Genomic DNA, 25,447 nt, shown 5'->3' with positions numbered 1-25,447 from the left:
CATGTTAAAAACTAGATCACTGGATAAAGTAAAAAGAAAAAGCATCCTATATTATGATCAAAAGTTGTACATTTTTATGTAACTAATTAGGTATTTAACAATAAAATGTTAGAATAATTTCTTTATTTTTTCATGCAGCAACATTTCAGATAATGAAAGCTGCTTGCTATTTGCTAATCATATGAGAGATTAAATCTGATGATTGCACATGCGGTAGAACAATACTCATTGAGTGGTGTGAACGTAAACCAAACAGCCAACAGGCGGTATCTACAACGTGAAAAATGGCGCCATCTTGTGGCCCCTTTCTGTCACTATAATTCATTCAAGGCTTTGTGGGAAATGCTTCACCTGTAAAAGTTTCAGTCACCAGTGACGTTTTTTCATCAGCAGAACGCTGACCGTCATCAGAATGAACCAAATTCGATGACGTCACAAAAGTCAGAACAGCGCACAACCCCTTTACCTCAAAAACATAAACATCAATTAAATTCAGAAGAAGTTGGTGTTTTTATTTAAAAACTGCTGCTGGTGGGTCTGTGGACTCTTAAAAAAAACACATAAAAAAGCCAGAAATGGAAATAATATTGCAGTTTATCTTTTAAAGTGTAGTATGCTTTCTGTCACCTCTGTCTGCGGTACAACAAAAACATGAGTTCAGCCGTTCATAGCTACAGAGAAAACACGTTTTAACTGTGAATAGTAATGTGATATAATTAAATACGTGATTAATACATGAGAAAAGAAATCTGCACCACATTCATTATGAAAATGTTGTGATCATATACCTTTCACAATCACTCGACCTCAACCAAGACTATCTGGGGGTAATTTGACTTAATAGCTTTGTTATTGTTTCCCAATCAATTCCAGGAAACACTGAAGCTGTTGCAGAGGCACGTGTTGTACAAATATTTCAAAAACTTGTGTTTGCCACCTGCTTGTACACATTGCTTCTGTGGTTCCGGTCTGTTATGGAAATTTTAACAATAACCTGCAACACACCCAGTGAGCTTGATCTGAAGTGGGTTTAATAAACACATTACAATGTAGAGAGAGCATCTCAGTGAAACACTAGGATCATCCCACTATCTGTTTAACGTCTCCCATTACAATGGCCTCACTGTGTTAACATTGCACATGCATGTAAACTGGTGATGGGAGTGCTCTCACTATAGTAAAGTGAGAAAGTGATATTACTATAACTAATCCGATTTGATTAAACATGTGATTAATAGATGAGAAAAGAAATTTGCCTCCACAGTTTCTACAGTTTTGTCTTCTGAGCCTATTGGCAGAGAATGCTATTTGTGTGCAACTTAATAAAAACATATCAAACATATTTCTCTTTCTATAGATTTTATTTATTTATACTTGTATGTTTTGTCAGTGCCCTTAGGATTATTGTGATGCTGATTCAAAGAAGATCAGTAAGTCTAAGGCAGATTAAAGCCCAAATTAGGCATTCATTAAGTGAACCCACAACTCACTGTTACTGTAACACAGGACACTTTATTAAAGTGGAGGAAACGGGAATACAGGAAAACAGCACTGCAGGGTAGTCAATCAGTGAACTTGATGATGAATGCAATGCGAGGGGCTTTACATAATCAACTGTGTACACAAAGTCAAAAGTGCCTGTCAGGTACGCTGGAATCATACACGTTACCATCAACAGTATCATCGTGAATGTTACACACTTAAAGAAAGTTTTAAATGAGCAACATGTACTGACAACAGCCATACGCAGGTAAATGTGTAGTAAATGGCAGTGCAGTAAATCTGCTTAGTACAATATTAAATACACGATACACTTACAACTTCATATATGTCACATCGTTTGTAACGAGCCACGGTCGGAAAGCACCACCGGGCACTGCAGACGTGAAGGCGCGTGGATACCGTCTGTGCGTGAGTGAAGGCAGCGACTCGGCTGAGCAGCTCCTGTGGAGGTTTGGTGAAGACCATACTTCTCACCCGGCCTGCTGACGATGTGCAGGGGCATCTGGGTTTATAACACGAATTGCTAGTGTCGCCATCATCAAGTGTAGCCACTGGAAAAGACTAGAAATGGGCGTAATGCATTAAATGCTGGCTAGCGCGCAGCTAACATTTACCCTAAAGTAAGAGTTGAATAAACTATGCAGCCTCGTATAATTTCAGCTAAGTCCAGGAGCGTCTTAGAGTCTATAACTTACCGTAAACATAAAAGAAATGCCAGTTTCCATAAAAAATAGCGGACTTACCGCGGTAACTACTTTAGCACAACACCGGTACTGGTTGTTGTTGTGGTGATGCAACTTCCGTCGACTGACGATTTGTAGTCTAAAGTGGGATTCAGCGCTCCTATTGGACCAGACTCTGCGAATGCAATAAAATACAAATACATCAAAAGAAATACCATCACAGGTCACAAGAGTAGGAACACAAAGCGTCATAGGAAATCTATGACGTTCATCTCTTCATCATTTATTTAAATTAATTTATTTTAATTCAGCCAGAAAGGAAAACGAAATCATGAGGCCGAGGAATACTTTAAACTTTATGCACAAGGCTTTGTGGGAAATGCTTTGCCTGTAAAAGTTTCAGTCACCAGTGACGTTTTTTCATCAGCAGAACGTTGACCGTCATCAGAATGAACCAAATTCGATGACGAAACAAAGGTCAGAACAGCGCACAACCAATCAGAATGTTGCCTTTGATCTCTGAAAATCCTTAAATAGCCGTAAGGTCGCAGTGTTCCTCACAGCAATCAGTTGCGATTAGTTCACATTTGCTCCGTGTTTTTAAAGCGTTTGCTAAAGAGATTTAAACTCTTTTTCAAGGACATTTTAAAAGTTCTATACCAATCAGCTAAAGTTTGACAGCTGTACAGACCAGTTTTCTCCAGTCTATTAAAGCAGACTGTTTTCAAAAAAAATGGATAGAGGAGACGGCTCACAAAACCATGTTGGTGAAGGGCCAGCGGTCAATGAGCTGGTTTTGGAACTGCGCATGATGCTCCCCTGGCTTGAAATTGATCAGTTGCGTGGTGTAGCTGATAATCAACTGCCACAACAAGAGGAGGCAGTTGATGTTCCGGTAGGAGGCATCGAAATAAATCCTCCCCAGGAAATAGCAAGACCCTGGGAAAATAATAGAGCAGAGATGGGAGTAGGAGATAACAGAGAAAGAAATCCACCTCAAGAAATAGAACGACCCTTGTACAATAATGGAGCAGGAGACTTTGAATTAAACCCAGCTGAGCAAGAAGAAGATCCGATTATTGACGAAGTGAGGTGGTGGGAAGATGATGGATCTGAGAGCGACACTGAAAGTGACACAGATGACAGTGATGAGGATGGAGACAATGGCCAGGATGCTCCTGTTCTATTGCCCCCCAGCCCAGTACCAGGAGGTTCAAGGAGGAGACCAAGGGAGGAGGATGAAGAAGAAGAAGAAGAAGAAGATGGGAGAGCTAGAAAAATGTCTAAACACTGAATTTTGAGCTGAGCTGGACAGTCAGTGTTGCACCCATCTTCCAAAGCTACATGTGTCCTACATTGTGTTTCTTTCTGCAGAGGAGCTTGCATCCAATAAAAGCAGCAGGAACAAACACGGGAAACAAATAAAAGGACAAAGTGAAAACTGCAAAGCAGAAAAGGAGGAAGCAGGGACTCAAAGAAGGAAGATAAATAACAGAAAGAAAAGAAGAAAATGTCATGGCTGTGTGAAGGCAGGCAGGAACCCAAGAGCAGGACTCACAGAGGCAAATGTGAAGTCAAAACACCCAGCTTTATTGGGAGTTTGCCGATTGAACAGAAAACTAACTAAACTGGGAAAGCAACAGACAGGAAAACGGGCAAACCAAACAAACAGAGTAGAATGAAGAACGACACAACGACGAGCAGGGGAAGACGCAGACACTAAATACAAGAGGTGAACGGGACTGAGAGGAAACAGCTGGGAGACACGGCTGACACTCAGAGACAAAGTAACAGACAGAGAACAGAAGGAACACATGGGCAGAAACTTCCACAGAACCAAAACCCTTAAAACTAAAAAGTTTAAACCCGAACACATAATCAGAATGAACTAGAACACAAGATCATAATAAATAATAAACACAAAATGCTGGGTCAAATGACCCAGGACCATGACAGAAAAATAAAAGATGAGAGAAGAACGAGTCAGGTCAAGCAGCAAATTGTCAGACATCACCACAGACAATGATGAAGATCCAGATGACCGTGTGTCAGCGCCATCTACATCAGCATCAGCTGGACACTGGAAGCAAAAATGAAAGGACAATGAAGAACAAGATGGGAAAGACGTTACACCCCAACTTTCAAGCCCAGTGTCCTACATGTAACATGCTCTCTGTCAGGTTTTAGTTAATGGACTCAGGTGCAGACCGGAAATCTTTGCAGAGTTGACAGTCAGTTTATTTACACAAACAACACCAGGTGATACTATTTACAAGGAGGGAAGGGGGGTCCAGGGCTCCGGGGCATGTGAGGGGAAGGACGGGAATCAGACACACTCCAATGGCTCTCTCTTCTCTCTCCACAACGGGGTAACACAAATCCACTCACTCGTCCACACGGTAACAGGCAGGCAGGGAAAGGTCCGGGGTAGATCTGTACACAGAAACCAGAGTTAACGGCGAACAGACGGAAACGACTTTACAGAGTTGAACTCACTAACGGTAGAGCAACTGACGCTGATAGCTCAACGATCCAGCGACAAGTAACACAGCGCTGCCGTCCTAAATAGGCCTTGCGATCACCCAGATAGGCAGCAGGTGCGTGGGCCAGGGGCGGGAGCCCATTATGAGCACTGCCCCGGCAGGTGAGAGAGAGAGAGAGAGAGAGAGCAAAAAACAACAAAACACATGTTGCCTAATACAGGATCAGCTGGTGAGGCACAGGGACCATGACACTCACAGACTGAATCTCGTGAAAAGCAAGTGAAAAGCAACATATGTGTCTCATATCACTGGTACCTTGTTAGATGGTGATGATTGTGGTCTCACTGGTCGCAGAGATGGAGGGAGTGGTCCTATTGGTTGGCTCCCACATTAGGAAGGCGGGGTTGGGGCCTTCCTATCACCATTGTGCTAATGTAATTAAACAATAAATAGCATTTACAACACCACCATCTTCAGGTACAAAAACACATTATGGAACGCTATCAGTTGTGTATTGGGCTCCCCACAGCCTGGACCTCAACGTTAGTGAATACAGGGAGTGCAGAATTATTAGGCAAGTTGTATTTTTGAGGAATAATTTTATTATTGAACAACAACCATGTTCTCAATGAACCCAAAAAACTCATTAATATTAAAGCTGAATGTTTTTGGAAGTAGTTTTTAGTTTGTTTTTAGTTTTAGCTATTTTAGGGGGATATCTGTGTGTGCAGGTGACTATTACTGTGCATAATTATTAGGCAACTTAACAAAAACAAATATATACCCATTTCAATTATTTATTTTACCAGTGAAACCAATATAACATCTCCACATTCACAAATATACATTTCTGACATTCAAAAACAAAACAAAAACAAATCAGTGACCAATATAGCCACCTTTCTTTGCAAGGACACTCAAAAGCCTGCCATCCATGGATTCTGTCAGTGTTTTGATCTGTTCACCATCGACATTGCGTGCAGCAGCAACCACAGCCTCCCAGACACTGTTCAGAGAGGTGTACTGTTTTCCCTCCTTGTAAATCTCACATTTGATGATGGACCACAGGTTCTCAATGGGGTTCAGATCAGGTGAACAAGGAGGCCATGTCATTAGTTTTTCTTCTTTTATACCCTTTCTTGCCAGCCACGCTGTGGAGTACTTGGACGTGTGTGATGGAGCATTGTCCTGCATGAAAATCATGTTTTTCTTGAAGGATGCAGACTTCTTCCTGTACCACTGCTTGAAGAAGGTGTCTTCCAGAAACTGGCAGTAGGACTGGGAGTTGAGCTTGACTCCATCCTCAACCCGAAAAAGGCCCCACAAGCTCATCTTTGATGATACCAGCCCAAACCAGTACTCCACCTCCACCTTGCTGGCGTCTGAGTCGGACTGGAGCTCTCTGCCCTTTACCAATCCAGCCACGGGCCCATCCATCTGGCCCATCAAGACTCACTCTCATTTCATCAGTCCATAAAACCTTAGAAAAATCAGTCTTGAGATAGTTCTTGGCCCAGTCTTGACGTTTCAGCTTGTGTGTCTTATTCAGTGGTGGTCGTCTTTCAGCCTTTCTTACCTTGGCCATGTCTCTGAGTATTGCACACCTTGTGCTTTTGGGCACTCCAGTGATGTTGCAGCTCTGAAATATGGCCAAACTGGTGGCAAGTGGCATCTTGGCAGCTGCACGTAGTGATGGGACGTTCTGTATCGAGGCTTCGAAGCGTGTGTCGAGTAATGGAGGGGGCGTTTCCGCGAAGCGCGTATCGAGGCTTGCTTCATTTATGGGAGGAGTTGAAAATGATGACGTCCGAAGCCTCGCTGCCCGGCTAAACCACGTGACTGGTTCATGAAGCGGTTCGAACTTTGCCGCGAGCTATGACAGCGATATAAACCCCTTAGACTTCATTCAAAATGTGGGTGTTTGATGGAGAGTTACGGTTAGTGAGAGTTTGGAGACAGTTTGGAGAAAGTTTGGAGGTTTATGAGAGTGAGGAGAGAAAGTCAGGAGAGAATGGAGCCAGCTAAGAAGAGGAGGATGTCCTCCCCTGTGTGGGAACATCTTGATTTTATTCCTCCCAACAAGGTATGTACATTTCTACAGATGATGTATTTTCATAATACTGATGGTGCAATACAATTTATGTTAAGCTGTCTTTACTTTTGTACAAGGTGAAGTGTTTGCTATGTGTCAGGGAGCTGGGATATAACAACAACACCTCATCCATCCTCAGGCACTACAGAGCTTTGCATGAGAATAAGGGGAACACGGATTGTGGAGCAAGACCAGGTGAGTCATCAAATGCCATGATAATATAGCATGCAGTAATCTTACTAAATGATAGAACAATATTATACAACTGTAATAAGTTACGTGTGTGATATTTATATTTGTGCTTTGTTTTTATTGTCTTTCCTCAGGAGAACAATCTCAAATAGATGGAGACCTGGTTAGCATGGTGATTGAGGACCCCCAGCCATTTAGCATTGTGGAGGACAAAGGATTTAAAAGATATGTTAAATCATTAAATCATAGCTATGTTCTCCCCACTAAAAAGGTCATAAAAGCAGTGACAATGTAGTTTTTACAGAATAAAATGTGAAGAGGCAGGACTGAGGCTCAAAGCCTCAGTGTGTAGCTGTCCATACCTCAACGTTACAAAAGCACAACCACTGTCCACACCCCAACCACACCTCACCTCACAGTAAATGATCATTTCCATTTTAAGCATTTCCAAATAATCATTTTCCATACTGCCAGTATAAATATACACAGTATACTGCCATCACTACAATATACATGTTTTACACACTCCTGTTGTTGTTGACATTTACAGGCTGTGTGCAAAATGCCACACTCTTCAAATTCATGCCAACTAATATTTTCACGTCCACTAGATGTCCTACTAGAGCAAATGAAGCTTCACGAAGCTTTGCGCTGGAGTGAACCAATTGGATGAAAAGCTTCAGTGCTTCATGAAGCTTCATCTGCCCATCACTAGCTGCACGCTTGACTTTTCTCAGTTCATGGGCAGTTATTTTGCGCCTTGGTTTTTCCACACGCTTCTTACGACCCTGTTGACTATTTTGAATGAAACGCTTGATTGTTCGATGATCACGCTTCAGAAGCTTTGCAATTTTAAGACTGCTGCATCCCTCTGCAAGATATCTCACTATTTTTGACGTTTCTGAGCCTGTCAAGTCCTTATTTTGACCCATTTTGCCAAAGGAAAGGAAGTTGCCTAATAATTATGCACACCTGATATAGGGTGTTGATGTCATTAGACCACACCCCTTCTCATTACAGAGATGCACATCACCTAATATGCTTAATTGGTAGTAGGCTTTCGAGCCTATACAGCTTGGAGTAAGACAACATGCATGAAGAGGATGATGTGGACAAAATACTCATTTGCCTAATAATTCTGCACTCCCTGTATGCCGAAAGGCAGCCAACATCCAAAGAAGAGCTTTGAATGCATGTCTTTATCCTGTCTTCCTTCTCTCACCCCAACCGGTCGCAGCAGATGGCCGCCCCTCCCTGTGCCTGGTTCTGCCGGAGGTTTCTTCCTGTTAAAGGGAGTTTTTCCTTCCCACTGTCGCCAAAGTGCTTGCTCATAGGGGGTCATATGACTGTTGGGTTTTTCTCTGAAGCGCCTTGAGGCGACTTTTGTTGTGATTTGGCGCTATATAAATAAAATGGAATTGAATTGAATTGAATTGAATTTTATTTTCACTATACACATTAACAATGAGATGCAGAGGAGATTGAGGTTTAGCTGTGACTGCATGGCTTGATTTTTGTCCATATGCAATGTGACATCTGTATGTGTGGGTGTGGTCCAGTGCAGTTATGTGGAGCTTCAGCAAAGATGAATACTGTCAGAAACCCCAGTTTTATTGTTTCACTGTATTTTTTATTTATGTATTTAACACAACTGAAAATGAACGGGAAACCTATAACAGATGATGCAACACATTAACCCATCCATCCATCCATCCATTCGCTTCCGCTTATCCTTTCCAGGGTCGTGGGGGGCGCTGGAGCCTATCCCAGCTGTCATAGGGCGAGAGGCGGGGTACACATTAACACATAGAGTACATAATAACATAATAAACAATCGTACTGGCAGTGTTTATTTAAGGTTTTGTTTCTTTCATTACACTCTGAGTTGACATGTGCTTTTCAAGCATTACCTTTAAACTGTTTAATATAGCGGCCATTCCATCCACTCACCTTTCATCTTTAATAGTTTTTAAGCATTGATTGTTTCTAAGAAAAACAGTAAGTGAAAATAGACTTGTGTTTGTAAATGACCCCCCCATGTTGTGTAGCTTTCTGGATTTTATACTTACTGGACTACATACTTATTATATAGGCTATACAGTACATAAAATCAGAGTTTGCATGTTTTATGTAACTGAAATGTTTAATTATGTGGGCTAAAGAAAATAAGAAATTTATAGAGTATATTTATATGAAACAAGTGTATACGTACTGCATTTGATGTATTTTAATGATATATATAATGCATATTACAGAATGTAGCACCTGCATATGTGTAAAAAATGTCTTTGATCTGCCAACCTTTGAGAAGTTAAAATATCTGAATCGTAATTCTAATAATTAGTTTTCCCTTTTTGTTTAACTGTACGTTTATAGCTACGGGCAGGGCCAGTAGAGAGTAGACAGGGCAGGAGGGAGAAAGCAGGGGGGAGTGATCTGGTACGAACTCAAACCCTGTAGCATTTCAGTATATGGGTAGCCTGTTCAAAAACGTGTGCTATAATGGTATCTCCAGATTACCTAAGGAAGCTCAAGCCCAATGCATGTGCAGAAGATTACTGTTACACATTATGAGCCACCAAACATACTCAAGAGTGCATCATACACAGCAAGGGTACAACTGGTGAAACTTAAATACATAAAATAGAGGTAAAAATGCAGACTATTAGTGTCAGTATGAATGAAGCCACTGGAAACTTACATACATCATATATATAGAGAGAGAGAGAGATGCAAACATGCTTACACATCATATGTAGAGTTACAGTCAGGCTGATATTTTTTCTGAGTCAAGGGAATCTGAACAGAATTTCCCAGACTTAGATAAAAAGCAGAAAATAACAGGCTAAGAATTGCTAGATAATATTAATAATCCAGGTTAGGCTAGGGAGGTGTTTTCCTTTCTCTGTGTTTTTTCCAGGAAAGGAACAGATTCAGACGAGCTTAGACGTGGACGGAGTGGAGCAGAAGATCCCCAGGGGGAAATGGCAGGACTGCCACGTCGCTACCCAGAAGAAGATAGTCATAATAATACTTGTTTTTGTTGTGGTATAAAACTGTATTGCCCGCTTACAGGGGTATCCTTTTTGTGAAGCAGACTGCTGGTTCACATCCAGGTCCACACACTTTAACTTGTAATTTCAACTGCTAAAGTGAATGAAAAATGGAATTAAAAGTAGTTGTAAATGTAAGGAAAAAAGTGAACCTGTTGGGGGGTTGCAATGATCAGGAAGTATTTGTTTGCAAGTTGATGTAGTTCCATGTCATAGCAGAAGGTGACACTAGAGCCAAAGATATGATGTAGAGGGTAGACGAAGAAAACTGTAGAAGTTGCAGGAGAGCTAGAATATGAGGGAATGGAATTGTTGTTGGTGCTAGCTAAGAGGATGTAATAAAGGCAGGAAGCAGAGATGAAAAAGGACTGGTTGTTGAGAAATAAGTAGAGAAAGAAAAGAGGGGTGAGTAAAAATGTTGAAAGCGGATTGTAGAGTAGGATAAAGGTTGTGGCTGAGCAGGTGTTTTCTCCCATTGCGTTTGGTTGTGATTTGTTTTGGAGCATGGCAATAAATGTTGCATTCATGGGGATCCCGGAAATATTTTTCAACAATTTATGAAAGTTTGAGTACACGGCCTCTGCATTAACAGCTTTAAAACGACACAGGATGTCACATTTTTCATAAGTATTCAAGCTGACACTGAAGGTAACTTTTGTCAATTGAGGGCTGAAGTTGTAGCTTAGCAGCCAGGTAACAGCTACACGGCGAGCTACATGATTACAGTGGCATGAATAGCCGTTTGACATGTAATCTCATTTCTGTCAGTTTTCAACAGTTTTTACAAAATTAAATCTCAGTCCATTACGCTGAAATGAGAACAAAACGACTGCAAAAAAAATCTTATGAGACAACTTCACTAAGAGGTTACATAATTTATATATACACTGGATGTTGGTTAAATTGTCATCTTCTCTAACAGGCTAAGTCGCCCCATAGTGGATGGGTGGCCATTTAACTTCCTGCCCTTCTTTCTTACAGTTTGCACTCAAATTTTCACATTTAATATTATTACTGCTGAGTCACCACATATGAAAAGACGATTTATTCCTCTTCTGTCTGAGGGCAGGTTGGTGTTTTTGTTTTTAAAACTGTCTGCATGTCCCAAATGCCACAGATGTGTTATGTATTTTACCTGTAGTACCAAGTATCACTAAAAATCCAAAGAACAGGGAACATTTCCCTAGGAATTGTTAATCAGACTCACAGAAGCATTACACTCAAGATAAAAGGGCTTTTTTTCAGGGGGAAAAAAGTCCTAATTGGACTTGTGCTTTTTTCTTTCTGACTCCTCCATAGTTATGAACTCACCTGAATGGTTGTGGTGCCAAAGGCAAGTGGTATCACAATGCTGTATGAGACCCTTTGTTTTTGGCCAGGATTAATTAGAGATTCAATGAGATTCACTTGTTCCCATACATTACAAAAAGAATTTCTAATCCAACAGTTGAAAACAGTCCTCTGTACTCAAAAATGTTATCTCACATCCAAAACTAGGAGTAAAAGGTAAGAATGATATCCCTGTGTTGGTGTTGTTCCTGGATCATCACAACTAACGTTGGAACAGGTTCAAATATTTTAACTGGTTTTCCTCCTGAGTGGTTTTACTGTACATTAGTTAACTGGATTCTATTTATTTCATAAAGCTTTTAACTGTATTTTATTATTATTTTTTTTAGTAACGTCTTAATGTCGGGGCGATCGTAGCTCAAGAGTTGGCAGTTCGTCTTGTAATCGGAAGGTTGCCGGTTCGATCCCCGGCTACGACCGTCTCGGTCGTTGTGTCCTTGGGCGAGACACTTCACCCGTTGCCTACTGGTGGTGGTCAGAGGGCCCGGTGGCGCCAGTGTCCGGCAGCCTCGCCTCTGTCAGTGCGCCCCAGGGCAGCTGTGGCTACAATGTAGCTTGCCATCACCAGTGTGTGAATGTGTGGATGACTGAATGTAGTGTAAAGCGCCATAGGGACTAAGTAAAGTGCTATACAAATACAGGCCATTTACCATTTAATGTGTTCTTTTTCACAGTGAGCATGCCTGCGCTCCAAAACAAACTGCGCCAATGAGAACAAATCAAATGATTTAAGCAGAGAAACAGAAAACAATAAAATAACACCAAACTTTGTTAATACATTTAATGCTCAAGCTTCTTTGTGCTGCTCGCTTTAGGGATCGCCACAGTGGATCATCGGCCTTCAGCTCACTCCATCCCTAACATCCTCTTCTAATAAATCAACCCATCTGCATGTCCTCCTTCACTAATATCCATGTACCTCCTTCTTTTGAGATCGTTCCCTTTTCCTCCTGCCTGGGAGCTACATCTTCAGCATCCTTGTCAATACATTTAATAACTGTACTTTTTAAAAGGAGTCTTAAACCTTTATGGATGTTTGTTACCAGCAGATTGCTGTTAATCTAATGATTAGCACTAAAATTTTACAAAACATTTGATCACAATAAAGTTTTCACAAACCAGACCCATAGTTTTAGTGGAAAGGGAAGACACAGAAAAGGCACAGTTACAGCAGATTCTTCCTTCCTGTTCTTTTGTGTTTCATGATTTAACCCTCTACAAATAACAGCCAAAAACAGAATGACAAAAAGACTGACTAGGGTTTTTTCATCTATTCAATATTTGGGTTTCCTTTCTCCTAACACACTGTACAATTCAAAATACGTACTCTATAATCAACTCTTCTAATACATTTGACTAATTTCCAGTTAGTGTGGAGTTTAAGTCTTCCGAAGCACCTCCTGTTAAACCTTTGTCCAGCTCTTCAAGATGCTCCGCGCTGCGTCGAGAGTACCATCTTGCTGTTAAGAGAAACAGGAAAAATAAAAACTGCACCTCAGCCAAGATTCATCTTAACTGGATAATTTTAGAGGTACTGTGTTTATTGACACTTTGTGTGTTTACCTTAATGAAGCAAAGGCGAATATATTTCTCAAAGTCTTTTGTAGACTCTTCTCCAACAAATGCAGTAACTGGAATGGCTGCTAGTTTCTGTATAAAACATATATATTACCATTTTAAAAAAAAAGCATTACAGAAACACATTGCTCCAATATAGTAGAATGAAGAAATATTTACCTTTTCTTTAATCATCCACTTTACAAACTTGTAGTCATAGGCTTCATCCTCATCCATATGTGAAAGGTCCTGATCTATAATGAACACAGAGCGGGGGAATATACATTTTAAGGGTTAGAAACAGTCTCACTGACCAGTCATCAGGTCAGCAGATCCCTACTGGGTTATTTTTAAGGTGTTGCTGCAGCTTGGGGATTTTTCCAGCCTATTTCTTATGACAATTACATTTAATGAATAATATATTTATACTCAAATCTCACTTAACTGACTGCAGATGATCAAGTACACACACAACATGCTGCAATACTCTTCAACCACTGTACCTGTCTGGCCTTACCAACTATGCTACCGGCTAATTCATGGGATGCCGTTTGGGCTGGTTTTTGTCACACAGGCATGGGAATCTGTTTGAGCTAATATTCATAAATTTTCCACATGACGGTCTACATATGCAGGGCTCATACGCATTTTTCAGGGTCAAATTCAAGCACTTTTTAAGCACTTTCAACGTCCATTTTCAAGCTTTTCCAGCACATTACCAAAAAAAGAATGCATGTTTAACTTAGCATCACCTCAGTAAGGCCATGTAAAAATTAAAACTAAAATTTTTAGGTTGACTTAAATGTCCTGTGTTCCCCTTTTGTTAAAACACCAGGGAACTTCAATAGCACAAAAAAAGTGGCTATTCTTTGTGCCCATATGGATCAGTCCCTCTTATTACCATTATTTCCATAAGCCTTAAGTTGGTTAGTTAAGTATCGGACTAATGTTTAAACCTTTTACTTGAGTAAACTCACATTACTGCTACTACTAAGTAATGTTAGCTAAATTCACAGCATATTCCATAAATCACCAAGCCATAACTAACTGCTATAATAGCGCGGCCGTACTGCATCACACTCGGTGCATTTCAATCATTTCTCCAGCAAGTTTGATAGCTAGCAAAATAATAATAATAGTTTTAAAAATGTGCACGTGTTATGTACACATTCTCAAAAATTATTTACTAGGACTCACCTATCATGTGACTCGAGAGCACAAACTCCGCTATTGTCGTTTCCATCAAACACTCATTTAACAGCTATCTCCAGGCATGTTAGTGCACTCATCCCCGACTGTCCGAGGGAGTGGCGGGGTCACACATTGAAACAGACTGACATGCAGAGGTGCTAGGCAGCCCGGGCGGAGAAATTTTGCTTTTAGACTTTGCGACTCATTTTATTTCTCTATCTGATAAGAAAACTATTCATTCAGAAAGTTATATGTGGTAAAAGAAATACAGTTTCAAGCACTTTTAAGCACCACATCTGAAATTCAAGCACTTTTCAAGGATTTCAAGCACCCGTACGAACCCTGCATAATTGCCTTTGTTACATCAATAGCAACTGTCAGTTGTGATTGCTTTCTTTTTTGAGTTAAAGGAAATGGTAAATGGACTGGTTCTTATACTGCTCTACCTGGGTACTCAAAGCGCTTTATACAACTAGCCTCATTTACCCGTCCACACCGATTCATACAGACACTTTTTCCTATGTTTTTTCTATAGAGGTTCTTTATATCTAAAATTCACATGTTTGGCATACAGACTGGAGCAGCCAGGAATCGAAGCACCAACCTTCCAATTAGCAGAAGAACTGCTCTACCTCCTGAGCTACAGCCACCCCAAAGCACACAGTACAAATATGAAAACAGAAAATTGTTAACTAGACCCAGCTGAAGTTAGAACACAGTACCAAACTGTAAGAAACACAAGTCACGTGTAACTAAGTGTTTTGCGATGTCAGTTTAAAATTGCAGTAACTCACTGAGAGCTGTGACATCCACGAGCATGAAGTAGCCTCCCTCTGGGATTACGGGAGTCATGCCAGCCTCCTCCACAATGGCAGCAAGGCGGTCCCTCTTTCCTTCAAGTTCATCTGCCAGTGAAGTGAAGTAACACTCAGGCTGATCCATCAGCTCATAGTTTAGGAGTAAACCTTGTGCCACTGCCTCCTGACAAGAAACACAGCTTTAGAACTGAAGTACAATCACGAGCCTGCATAATGGAGATGTTTGGTGGACTTGCCTGCAGAGGTGTGGGACAGGTGTACAGGGAATTCTGCATGACGGTCTGAAGATGCTTCATCAAGTGCTCAGGTCCAATAGACCAACCAAGCTAGAAGATACAAATGTCACAAGGTCAGATAAGTGATTAAATAAGCCATTGTTAAATAATAACATGGCTTAACACAACTTACCTTCCATCCAGTCACACTAAACGTCTTTCCTGCACTGCCAATAGTAACAGTTCTATCCCACATTCCAGGCAGAGTTGCTGCAGAGAGAAAACAATGTTGAAATGTCAGAAAAGTCAAATACAAAGTAAAAAGTAAGTAAAAAGTAATTGTGTGTTTCAACAATTTGGTTCACAGTCATAACGGTAGAATTAATAAATTAAAAACACATAAGCAGGCACCAGTTTGTGAAAAACGTCATTTTGATGCACAATCTTGAATACACTGTCCGAGCTGGACATAGCCGTCACTCCTAACTACATTTCATGTTTGTAGCTGGAGACCTGCCACATACGTAGTACACCTTAGAAGTCACAACCATTGTCTTGCCACCAAAATGCCCCAGTAATTTGTCATAATTTCAGCACTGTCTACGGGGACATGTGGATGATTTCTATGGTTTGAACCCTAAATAAAAGTTACAGAGTGTTTAAACACTCCAAACCTTGTACTGACAACACTGACCGGTACTTTTTCAGTCAGAAATGCATGTTGACCAATACACATACCAATTTTGACATGCTGGTGTCCCCTGTAGACGAGCCACTCATAAACCTCATCACTGAAGCACAGAGTGTCATGTTTAATGCAGAGGTCTGCGATCATCTGCAACTCGTCTTTGGTGAAAACCTGCAGGAAGAAGACAGGAACGAACTCGTCGGAGCAACGGTCATCGTCTCAGTGGCTTTTTCAAACACAGTGACAGATAACTTAGCTGTGTGCTTACTTTTCCAATGGGATTGTTGGGAGTGTTGATGATGATGGCCTTTGTCTTAGAGTTGAATTTACCTGCGAGCTCATCTGGGTCCAGAAACCAGTCAGCGCTTGTGATCGTCTTCTTTCCAGATTTCTGAAATGTTGAAGATTTGTGTTAAAGGTACTGACATCTGCTAACATCCTCAGGCCAGAGCAGCAGGTAGACAGTGCCCCATGCACTGAATTCAGATGAACTCTTTACAGCACAGCACATCTTTCTAACAGTGAATTTTCTCTTTTCTAATGTTAATAGTTTCTTTATATGTTATACAGAATAGGTTATATTCTTTTTTGCAGGTTGTTTTAAGTTGTATTAACTAAACACATGGCCATACTTACAAGCCTTAGCGGTATCAACACAGGCTTGCCCCCGGCCATACGAACCATAGGTACATAACAATCAAAGAAAGGTTCAATAATGATGACCTGGAAGAAGGGAAATTACACAGTGAATGCGCTGGGAGAACATTTGTGGACGTAAATATGAACGTTTCTGAATATGAAGCAAGGGAGCAAAGTCCTCACCTCATCCCCTTCTTCCACTAGAGCTTGGATGGCGCTAAATAAGGAACCATAACCACCAACCGTGACCAGAATTTCTTTTAAGGGATCAATCTGACGTCCATAGACCTTCCCATACACCTGAGAGAGGGCCTTCACCAAAGATGGGTGCCCCTTTTCAATAAACACAGAGCATAAGTGAAAGAAAAGAAAAACCATGAGCAATGTAGTTACTGCAAATCTCTCATAATAATGCAGTATTCATTAAGATGGTATGGGAGTTTTAACACACGAAACTCTGCAGATTGTGGTCCACAAAGACTTACAAAGCCTCTGGTGTACTGGTTCATCCTGTCAACTGATGCGGCCTTCGCTAGCGCCTCCTTGACATAAGAAGGTGGAGGGATGTCTGGAAAGCCCTGGCCCAGGTTAACAACAGATGGGTCGGCTGCCAGTGCGGTGAAAGCCACCCTAAAGTAACACAGGAATAAAGCTTCACTAGAAACAACAGAAATTAGTACATATTTCTGACCAAAGGGCAAAAAGGGCATATTTTCATATTTTAAAGTGGTACAAAAGTCATCCAACAAAACACAGAACGATTACTATGAAAGGATATTAGGCCCTTTCAAGCTAAGAAAATAAATTATAAAAAATGTAATGGAACAAACTCACAAATGCTCTGACATTAAAGCCAAAATCAGTAGCGGCAGGAAATAACTTGTACTACACTCTCCTCAAGCATTTTGCATAAAGTTCCCTTTGAAACTCACACTAACGGCACAAAGCATAACGAGCTGCTGGAGTGGAAAAACTGCTGGATTACTCCTCATGTAACATGTGAAGTCTGACCCTGATCAGTGGTCTGTTAAAAGAACTCCTGCCGTCTCTTATAAAGACATAGAAATGCTTTACTCACCAGACATTCTTGTCCAGTCCTTCAATTCTTTTGGCATGTGTGTGCCGTGACATCATTACGTGCTGCAACAAAATACAAAAAGGTATGACAACTTCCACTACTTAACAATTTCCAGTCACCCAACATAGAGGAAATTGGGGTGGTGGTAAAATAATCATCAACTAGCTGAATCTTGAGAAAATGAAAAAGTTTCAGGACTTTGCTCGATGGCTGTGTAGCTTCTCCAGTTATACATCTACAAACATTGCTAACAAATCAGTTCAATCAGTGTATCCTGCCAGTTAACAACCACATATCACATACCCTGGGTGGCTCAGTTCAAATCTTTTTAAAGTGCTGTTACCTGTGAAGTAGTAAACCTCTTTCTGCAGGTTACGTGAGCTGATCGACATGTAAACCTGGAGCAGTTCAGGACCTGTCGTGCAATGCTCATGCTGCACAAAAAGAAAGGCAATTAAAAGAAAGTGAGTTAGTTTACTTCTGCTTTCCCAGTATAACCTGTAGCTTTCTGCAATACCTTTGCTGCTGTGACTATGACTTTTTGCTCAGTTAGATGCCTCCACATGGATCATTCTAGTAAAGGACAAAGTCCTGTTTTTTTTTTTTACAAGACATCAGTTATCATTAACACCCCAAACTGGAGAATGTAGTCCAGCAAATTAGCTATTAAATGCTCTTTTTTGCCTTTGGGTTAATTTAGATTTAAAAACAAAAAAAATAGGATTTGAATGCAAAGAAGTGCAGCCAAAAATGGGGTGAGACACAGATTTAATTATAAGATTAATTATCTGTAACTGGATCGGGCAATGTACTTCTTCAAATGTGGTAACAATTATTAATGCACTTAATGTAATGCTTTTTAAATTTGTAACAGAAGAATTATTCTTTAACAAATCAATTCAATACATTCATAAGAAAATTAATAAATAGACAATTTTAAAAACACTTGCTCTTTTGTATTTGTTTCATACACATTAAGATTTGGCATGACATCTGCGTGTTTATCTTGGATTTTATATTCTTCTTAAAGTTCATTTTCGAACTTTCAACTTTGGGCTTTGATATCTTTTTTGCACAATCAGTGTTGCCAACTCCTCAGTAAGGAAAATCGCTATTAGCTGTCCTAAAAGTCGCTAAAAGTCGCTAAATGACGTCATCGCCTAATTTGCATAATTGGTCATGCTAATGTAATTGTAACCTATGTTGTTGAAGAGAGAAATAACAACGTGGAACGAGACATAAAGTGAGTAAAGCACGTCCTAAATGCAGTTAGAATTTATTTAGAACTACAAATTAAATTTCTTTTAGCAATTATTGTTTTTTTTAATGTCATAATTCCAACCCTGCACCTTTATCCGGGCTTGGACCGGCAAAAGTGACCCAAAATAGGCACTCTGGTGGAGTTACTTTGTGTGTGTGTGTGTTTTTACAAGTAGTTTTAAACCTTGTGATCCACAAAACAGCATAATAGTAAAAGAAGAACTGACTGCTTTACAGGCAGTGCGGGAGCAGCGGCTTCGCTCATGCGCGATTCATTTGCCGTTTGGACGCATAGGTGTGAACGTCTCCTGCCCTGATAGCAGCTGGGGGAGGACTACCCTCCGCCTGTGAGCGCTTTGGCACGGGTGAGGTGCCCACGGCAGCACCGCTGCTTGTTGAGAGTAAGGGCGATGCGCGCTATCACGTCAAAAAGTCGTCATAAATAAGTCTCCAATAACACTAGAAAAAGTCGCCAGATTTGTCGCTAGTCGCTTTTTAGAAAAAAAGTCGCTAAGGGGGTCTGAAAACTCGCTAAATATAGCGACAAAGTCACTAAGTTGGCAACACTGTGCACAATGTTGCCATTGCAATAAAAAAAATTACTACAGTAGGTAGGTGGCGCCGATGTTCTTCCCTTCTATGTGGCGAATTTTGGCACTAATGGCTTGCCATACCCTTCAGCCCACTGTCACGTCACGGGTACTACTGGGCAATACCGGGGAACTATTATCCGGTAGGGAGACACTGAAAACCCATGAACCGGTTTCACCTGCTGATTTTCCCTTAGTCGGTTTATGCAGCTCTGCTGCCTGACATAAACATGGATGTTCTCAGTGAAACATCTGAGTCATGTGCTATCGTCGGCTGCAGATAAATACACAGCACCAGCTAGCTGAAGCTAACGGTAGTAAAAATGCTGATTTAAGGATTAGCTGCTCCGTTAGCTTGCTATGAAACCCTCTGCTGACAACCAATGCTTTCAGCCCTTCTTCACACATCACATACCATGCAGTCGTAGAAGTTAAGGCACTGGCTCTGCAATCAGAACTTACTTATTAACACTTACAAACAGCTACAGCGGTCAAGAGGAGGAGGAGACGTCACTGCTGCTGCGTTTATAGCTACCGGAAATTTGCGAGTTTTAACTCTTAGTGACACTTAATGATATGAGTAAATGGCTCGACTCATGAGGAAAAGCCATACACGCTTTATTTAATTTTTAGAAATCCAACGAAAGTCACTTAACACTTAACAGCATGAGGACCGTTAAAACTCTTAAGTTCACGTTTCGTCTTCAATTATTTGTTTACGTAACGGACATGAAGGCAGCACTGTACTACCACACAGGCCTGTGAGGTGACGTTTGTGTCACGTGTGGGCTAACAAATAATGATTTCACCTAAGTAGTCTTTGCGGTCACTTTTTTACTCTGTCCATTATTAAATGAGTCGGCATCTATAAGCCAGTTGATGATGTTAATGTCACGTTTAACAAAACAGCCACCACATCCGACTAAACAGTCCTGGGTGGATTGTTTACGAGTCTGTGCCAAGACTGACACCGTGGCAATGTGTAACAAGACATGCAGGGTTGTATTTGGAAACAAGGTTGTCGAACATTTCTGGGTGAATTGGACAATACTGTGCAAAAGTTCAAAGTTCTTATCTGGACTTTGGCTGCTTTTTTACATATATTTCTAAATATGTAAGAAAAATTGTGTATGTTTCTGTTCTGTGTCCTGTGTACTTATTGTTTGTATATGTGTCTTTTTGGCTGCTGTTACAACCAAATTTCCCCTTGTGGGACAATTAAAGGATTATTCTATTCTATTCTATTCTATTCTATTCTTTTTTACTTATTTTAAGGCCGCTACTTTTACCTGACCATTTTCAGAAAATTTTTTGTCTGTTTGTTGAGCCACTTAACACTGACGTGTGAACAATTAACAATTAAAGTATAAAAAAGACACCTAACTGAGATGATATCTTTAGGCACTTTGTTTCTACCAGCCTTTAGCCAAAAAAAAAGAACGCCTCAAATACCTGATAGCCAAATATTTGGTATATCTCAGCATGGTGTGCAGTGTGTGGTTGAAAATGTGAAATTGGACAAGTGAAGGACAAAACAAATGAACCCTGGACAAGTTCTAGGCTTTAAAATAATATCTAGAGCAGATCAACAGTATCTGAAACTCATGTTCTAAAGAAATGGAAGAAGAAGAAAAAATCCAGCAAACACCTGACATAGGACCTGACAGATGCATTTGGCCCTTCAGTTGATCCAAGGATTTTCACCAAGTCAGAAATGGTCTTGGTGAAATCCTTAAGGAAGGGAAATACAGAGAAAAGATTAGGGTATGCCAAATTACATAAGAACTGGACTTGTGTGATGAAGCCAAATATGAATTTTTGGTTAAATTGTTGTCAGTATGTGTGGAAGAGGTCAGGAGAGAGGTACAACAGTGATTGTCAACAGCCAACTATAAAACATGGTGAAGGCTCTGTTATGGTTTGGGGTTTGGGGCTGCATGTCAGCCAGTGGTCTTCTGGATCTTGTCAAAATTGTTGGGATTTTGAGCATCGACCATGCCTGGAAAGCATCTGATTGGCAGTAGTTTAATTTGTTTGTTATGACAATGATCCCAAACACACTGCCAATGCACTAAAAGCATACATGGATAGAAAACCGTACAACTGAAGACTATCAGGCATGGGTTGGCCACCCTGGATCCAGGACTTCAACATTACTGAAGCAGTCTACGATCATCTTGACAGAAAGTGGAACAAAAGGTAGCTAACATCTAAACAAGAGCTTTGAATGTCCTGCAAGAAGTCTGGAGAAGTATTCCTGAGGAAATTACCAGAAAGCTTGTCTAAGAGAGTTCAGGCTATGATGAAGAATAAACGTGGTCATACCATATATAGACTTTTAAGCTCAGTAAATTTGTACAAATGCAGTTTTTGCCTTACATGCTGTATTTCTCTGTATGTTTGCAGATGTTTAACTAAACCTGTGCATTTACATGTTCCTAGGAAAATATAAAGACATGAGGGCTGTAATACTGTAATTCTGCAAATTATATAAAATGAGTTTATTTATTGCTGTTATTATTTGACAAAACAACATTATTTTCTATATTTTATATTAAATCAGGAAACCACAGAGGAATATGGGATGCCTTGCCAGAGCTTTTCTCTGGCTTATCCCTATTGAATTTGCAATCATGTGTCCGTAGGGATATTTGAAGACATTAAATATCTGACCGCCTTTCTGAGAAACCTGCCAAGAAAGCACTATCAACAGCACATCGCCTTCGGATCAGATTTTTATTGCTTTAAAAGGGTTTTACTGGTACAGTAAACTTACATCACTCTTAAATCTCGACTCCACTGATTTTCATGGATTTATTTCCAACTATTTCTTTCATAATAAACCCATAGACTGAGGTGTCTTAAAATGGATTACATTTAATCAGGATTACATAACCAGATTATCAAAAGAAAGATGTGCAAATATATTTCCATTTTTTTATTCCTTCTTTGCATTTTGAATAAATTCTACCAATTTAAATTCCAATATAGAAAAAGTTTGTGTAGAACTAAATATGCTAAATGACCTTTTTAAAAATGTAATAACTTTTTTCCCAGATTTAAATAAATTCCATCCATCCATCCATCCAATCACTTCCGCTTATCCTTTTCAGGGTCGCGGGGGGCGCTGGAGCCTATCCCAGCTGTCATAGGGAGAGGCGGGGTACACCCTGGACAGGTCGCCAGTCTGTCGCAGGGCTAACACACAGGGACAGACAACCATTCACACTCACATTCACTCACACATTCACACCTAGTGACAATTTGGATTATCCAATTAACCTATCCCCACAAGCTGCATGTCTTTGGACGGTGGGAGGAAGCCGGAGTACCCGGAGGGAACCCACGCAAACACGGGGAGAACATACAAACTCCACACAGAAAGACCCCGGCCTGATGGTGGAATTGAACTCAGGACCTTCTTGCTGTGCGGCAACAGTGCTAAATAAATTCCAAATTTGCTAATTTTTTTATTCAGCAACCAAACTCCTTTGTAAAAGGGTAAGGTTTTCTGAGCTGTATGCTTCCATGGAAACAGCTTTCAGATGAAATGTGGACGTGGATTAGATCAAATCATCAGGTAAATAAACTTGCAGCCTTTGTTCACCCAAATATGGCTGTGCTTCAAGTTTCCAACATAGCAATTCTTGCTAAGTAGCAGTGGGAGAGTGGGAAAGGTGGCACCAGAAATAAGTCAAAGTGATAAAAGTCGTAATGTTATTCTAACCAAAGAGGGGCTTTCTCGGCTTTAAATCATGGCTACACTGAATGTTTCTAAGGGGACAGTGCATAGAGCTGAAAAACAAATCAAATGTTAGGACACCATCACAACATCACTATATCAAGCTTTGTTCCCTGAGAAAGAGAGAAAAGAAACTTTATCACAGATGTAATTTTATAAAATAAAGAACAGAAAGTTCCAACCATAAAAGCTCCTGTCAAAAAAGATCTATAGAGGTCCTAAAGCATTAGTGTCAATACACAACTTCCCAGGACTGGAAGCAAGGCCAGGCACTTTAGAGAAACCAACATTTCACAGTGGATGATGAAAAAGCGTTATACTGGTTATTTGGATATGCAAACAGTACTCTCACTGATATAAACTACACAAAACAAAAGTCATGAAAATTAAAACTATTCTATTTTATTCTAAGCTACGTATTCCCTCGTGATAAATGATCTATCTCATAGATCATGCCAGTTGTTTTACACTGCATTAACTGGACCTAAACTGAGAAGAGTGTATGCTTAAAAATACAAAATAATTAAAATATCACTGGTGTATACTGGTTTAGAAGCTGCAAAGTGATTCACTAAGTGAATAGATTAGCCTTCAAGAAGATGGTATCGGGTAGCATCTGCTCTTTAAGTTCTCTACAAGATACAGTGGAAGTGCTGCTGGACTAAAATTGATGGCAGTGGAAAGTACGAGGCGATGTCTTAATGGCACTCTAATATTTTACATTATAGTAACAGCTCACTGAAACTGCACTATCAGTCTGTGCAGCAGGAAACAGAGGCAGTATTTGTAATACTTGTTAGTTGATGTCTGCAACAGCCACAAAAGCTAACAGTGTTCAAAACAACTTAAAAGCTTTCCTGCAAGATAACAAAAGTATAGCACAAAGAGTCTCTAATTCCTTAAGTTGAATTCAGTGGTGAAAGTTACAGAACTTTTAAATACTTTCACTAATCTGTGTTTTACTTAATTGCTTTTCAAAGGCAAACTGGTTTATTTTTACACTGGTTTTACATAATGGGGATCCGTTGTGCTCATTTCCTCAATTTCATGTTTTTGTTCTTGGAGTCCACTTGTTACGACCCCAGCTCACTGGGAAGAGGAGAGGAGGAGTGACTTTAAATAACAGAACGAAAAGGGTTAGAGTTAAGTACTTTATTTGGGGTGTTTGTAGGGAGGTGGTGGAGGCGGTGCAGTGCAATGAAATAAAACGGTAAACAACAAAGAGGCATGGGTCAGACTTTTTATTTTAAATCACAGCTGCCCTGATTAACGGCACGTTACCAGGCACCACACCAATGAAACTGGCAGCAGATATAATTCATAAGGAGCAAACAGGTGAGGAAGGCAGGATGAGGGGCATATGCATGCACCACTCAGGAGCATGGGCCTTCACATATTAGTTAGCATAAAAAAAACTGTTAAATTATTCAAGGGCAACAGAGTAAAGCAACCGCGGGCTGTTACACGGCTGCATGACTCAGAGTTCCTCAGTTCACCCTGCGCCTGAAAAGAGCTGTTTTAACTCCTCTCACTTTAAGTCTACCGTCCCTTTTAGCCTACGGCATGAATAGCAATTTGGTTCCTGATCTGATGTCCTACAAAGAACCTCCCAAACAAAAAAAAAAAACCAAAAAAAGAATCAATATGAAACTGCACTTTTAAAGTGAATCTCAAGGCAAATGATGAAACTGCTGCTGCTGTTCAGCTCGATTTTAGTGCAACAAGGTTAATTTAAACGTTCGACCTTTTCTCATCAGTCGGGTGGGGGGGGCTCTACAATGGATTTGATGTATTTTTTACTGTTGCCTCAGTTTTGTTGCTATACTTACATTTCAGATGTAAATAAAGTTGAATCAGAAAGTAAATTTTTGCATCTTTAAGGATTTTTTTTTTTTTTTGCATACTGAGCAGCATTCATTTAATACTTTATGGAGTAAAAAAAACAGCATTTTTTACTGCCAGTCCTTATATTATGTTACTTACATACTTACCATACATTCATTAGAAAGGCCCATGTTAAAACAACACTTTTGATCAATTAAATTTGGCATATTTGCTCTTGCTTGAACAGTTTAATCTTGTTGCTGTAAACACACTTTGTTTGATTGTGATCTGCAATGTAACAAACATCCAACAAAAGACTGATCAAATCAGTTGTGTAAAGAAAAAAAAACTTGATTGCTTGAGACTGATACTCTGAGTGTATACTGATGAGTTTTAATAAAGTAATTTTACTTTTCAGCTGTATTGAAAAGTCAAATAAATGCATACATTTTTAATAAGCCTTAATGTTAGTACTATTGTCATCAATAT

At 40.1% G+C, this 25,447-nt stretch overlaps 1 protein-coding gene across 3 annotated transcripts; it reads right to left on the bottom strand.

Annotated features, from left to right (window-relative positions):
• Window positions 1-11,996: 11,996 nt before the first annotated feature.
• On the bottom strand, window positions 11,997-19,948 carry LOC116312954 (kynurenine--oxoglutarate transaminase 3). 3 transcript variants are annotated; one of them, XM_031730485.2, is made up of 14 exons: window positions 19,855-19,948; window positions 17,886-17,976; window positions 17,543-17,604; window positions 16,950-17,094; window positions 16,648-16,797; window positions 16,462-16,548; window positions 16,094-16,216; window positions 15,876-15,996; window positions 15,331-15,407; window positions 15,159-15,248; window positions 14,899-15,085; window positions 13,094-13,167; window positions 12,920-13,006; window positions 11,997-12,816 (listed from the first exon to the last, which is right to left on the bottom strand). In XM_031730485.2, exons 2-14 carry the CDS (start codon window positions 17,973-17,975, stop codon window positions 12,760-12,762), a joined length of 1,350 nt encoding a protein of 449 aa, XP_031586345.1. In that variant the 5' UTR covers window position 17,976; window positions 19,855-19,948; the 3' UTR covers window positions 11,997-12,759. The 3 variants fall into 3 exon arrangements, with proteins under 3 accessions (XP_031586345.1, XP_031586346.1, XP_031586347.1); XM_031730486.2 differs by having other exon boundaries at window positions 19,808-19,914; XM_031730487.2 differs by having other exon boundaries at window positions 19,869-19,913.
• Window positions 19,949-25,447: the final 5,499 nt, after the last annotated feature.

Source organism: Oreochromis aureus, linkage group 23, assembly GCF_013358895.1.
Source record: "Oreochromis aureus strain Israel breed Guangdong linkage group 23, ZZ_aureus, whole genome shotgun sequence".
Classification (NCBI taxonomy): domain Eukaryota; kingdom Metazoa; phylum Chordata; class Actinopteri; order Cichliformes; family Cichlidae; genus Oreochromis; species Oreochromis aureus.
The sequence above is the reverse complement of the archived record's forward strand: the minus strand, read 5'-3'. Positions and strand labels throughout refer to the sequence as shown.

Coding starts and splice junctions, on each gene's coding strand:
- LOC116312954 (XM_031730485.2), bottom strand. CDS start 17,975: ATGAGCATTGCACGACAGGTCCTGAACTGCTCCAGGTTTACATGTCGA. Junction 13,168..14,898: donor CGTGGATGTCACAGCTCTCA/GTGAGTTACTGC, acceptor TGTTCATTATAG/ATCAGGACCTTTCACATATG. Junction 13,007..13,093: donor AGTGGATGATTAAAGAAAAG/GTAAATATTTCT, acceptor TGTTTTATACAG/AAACTAGCAGCCATTCCAGT.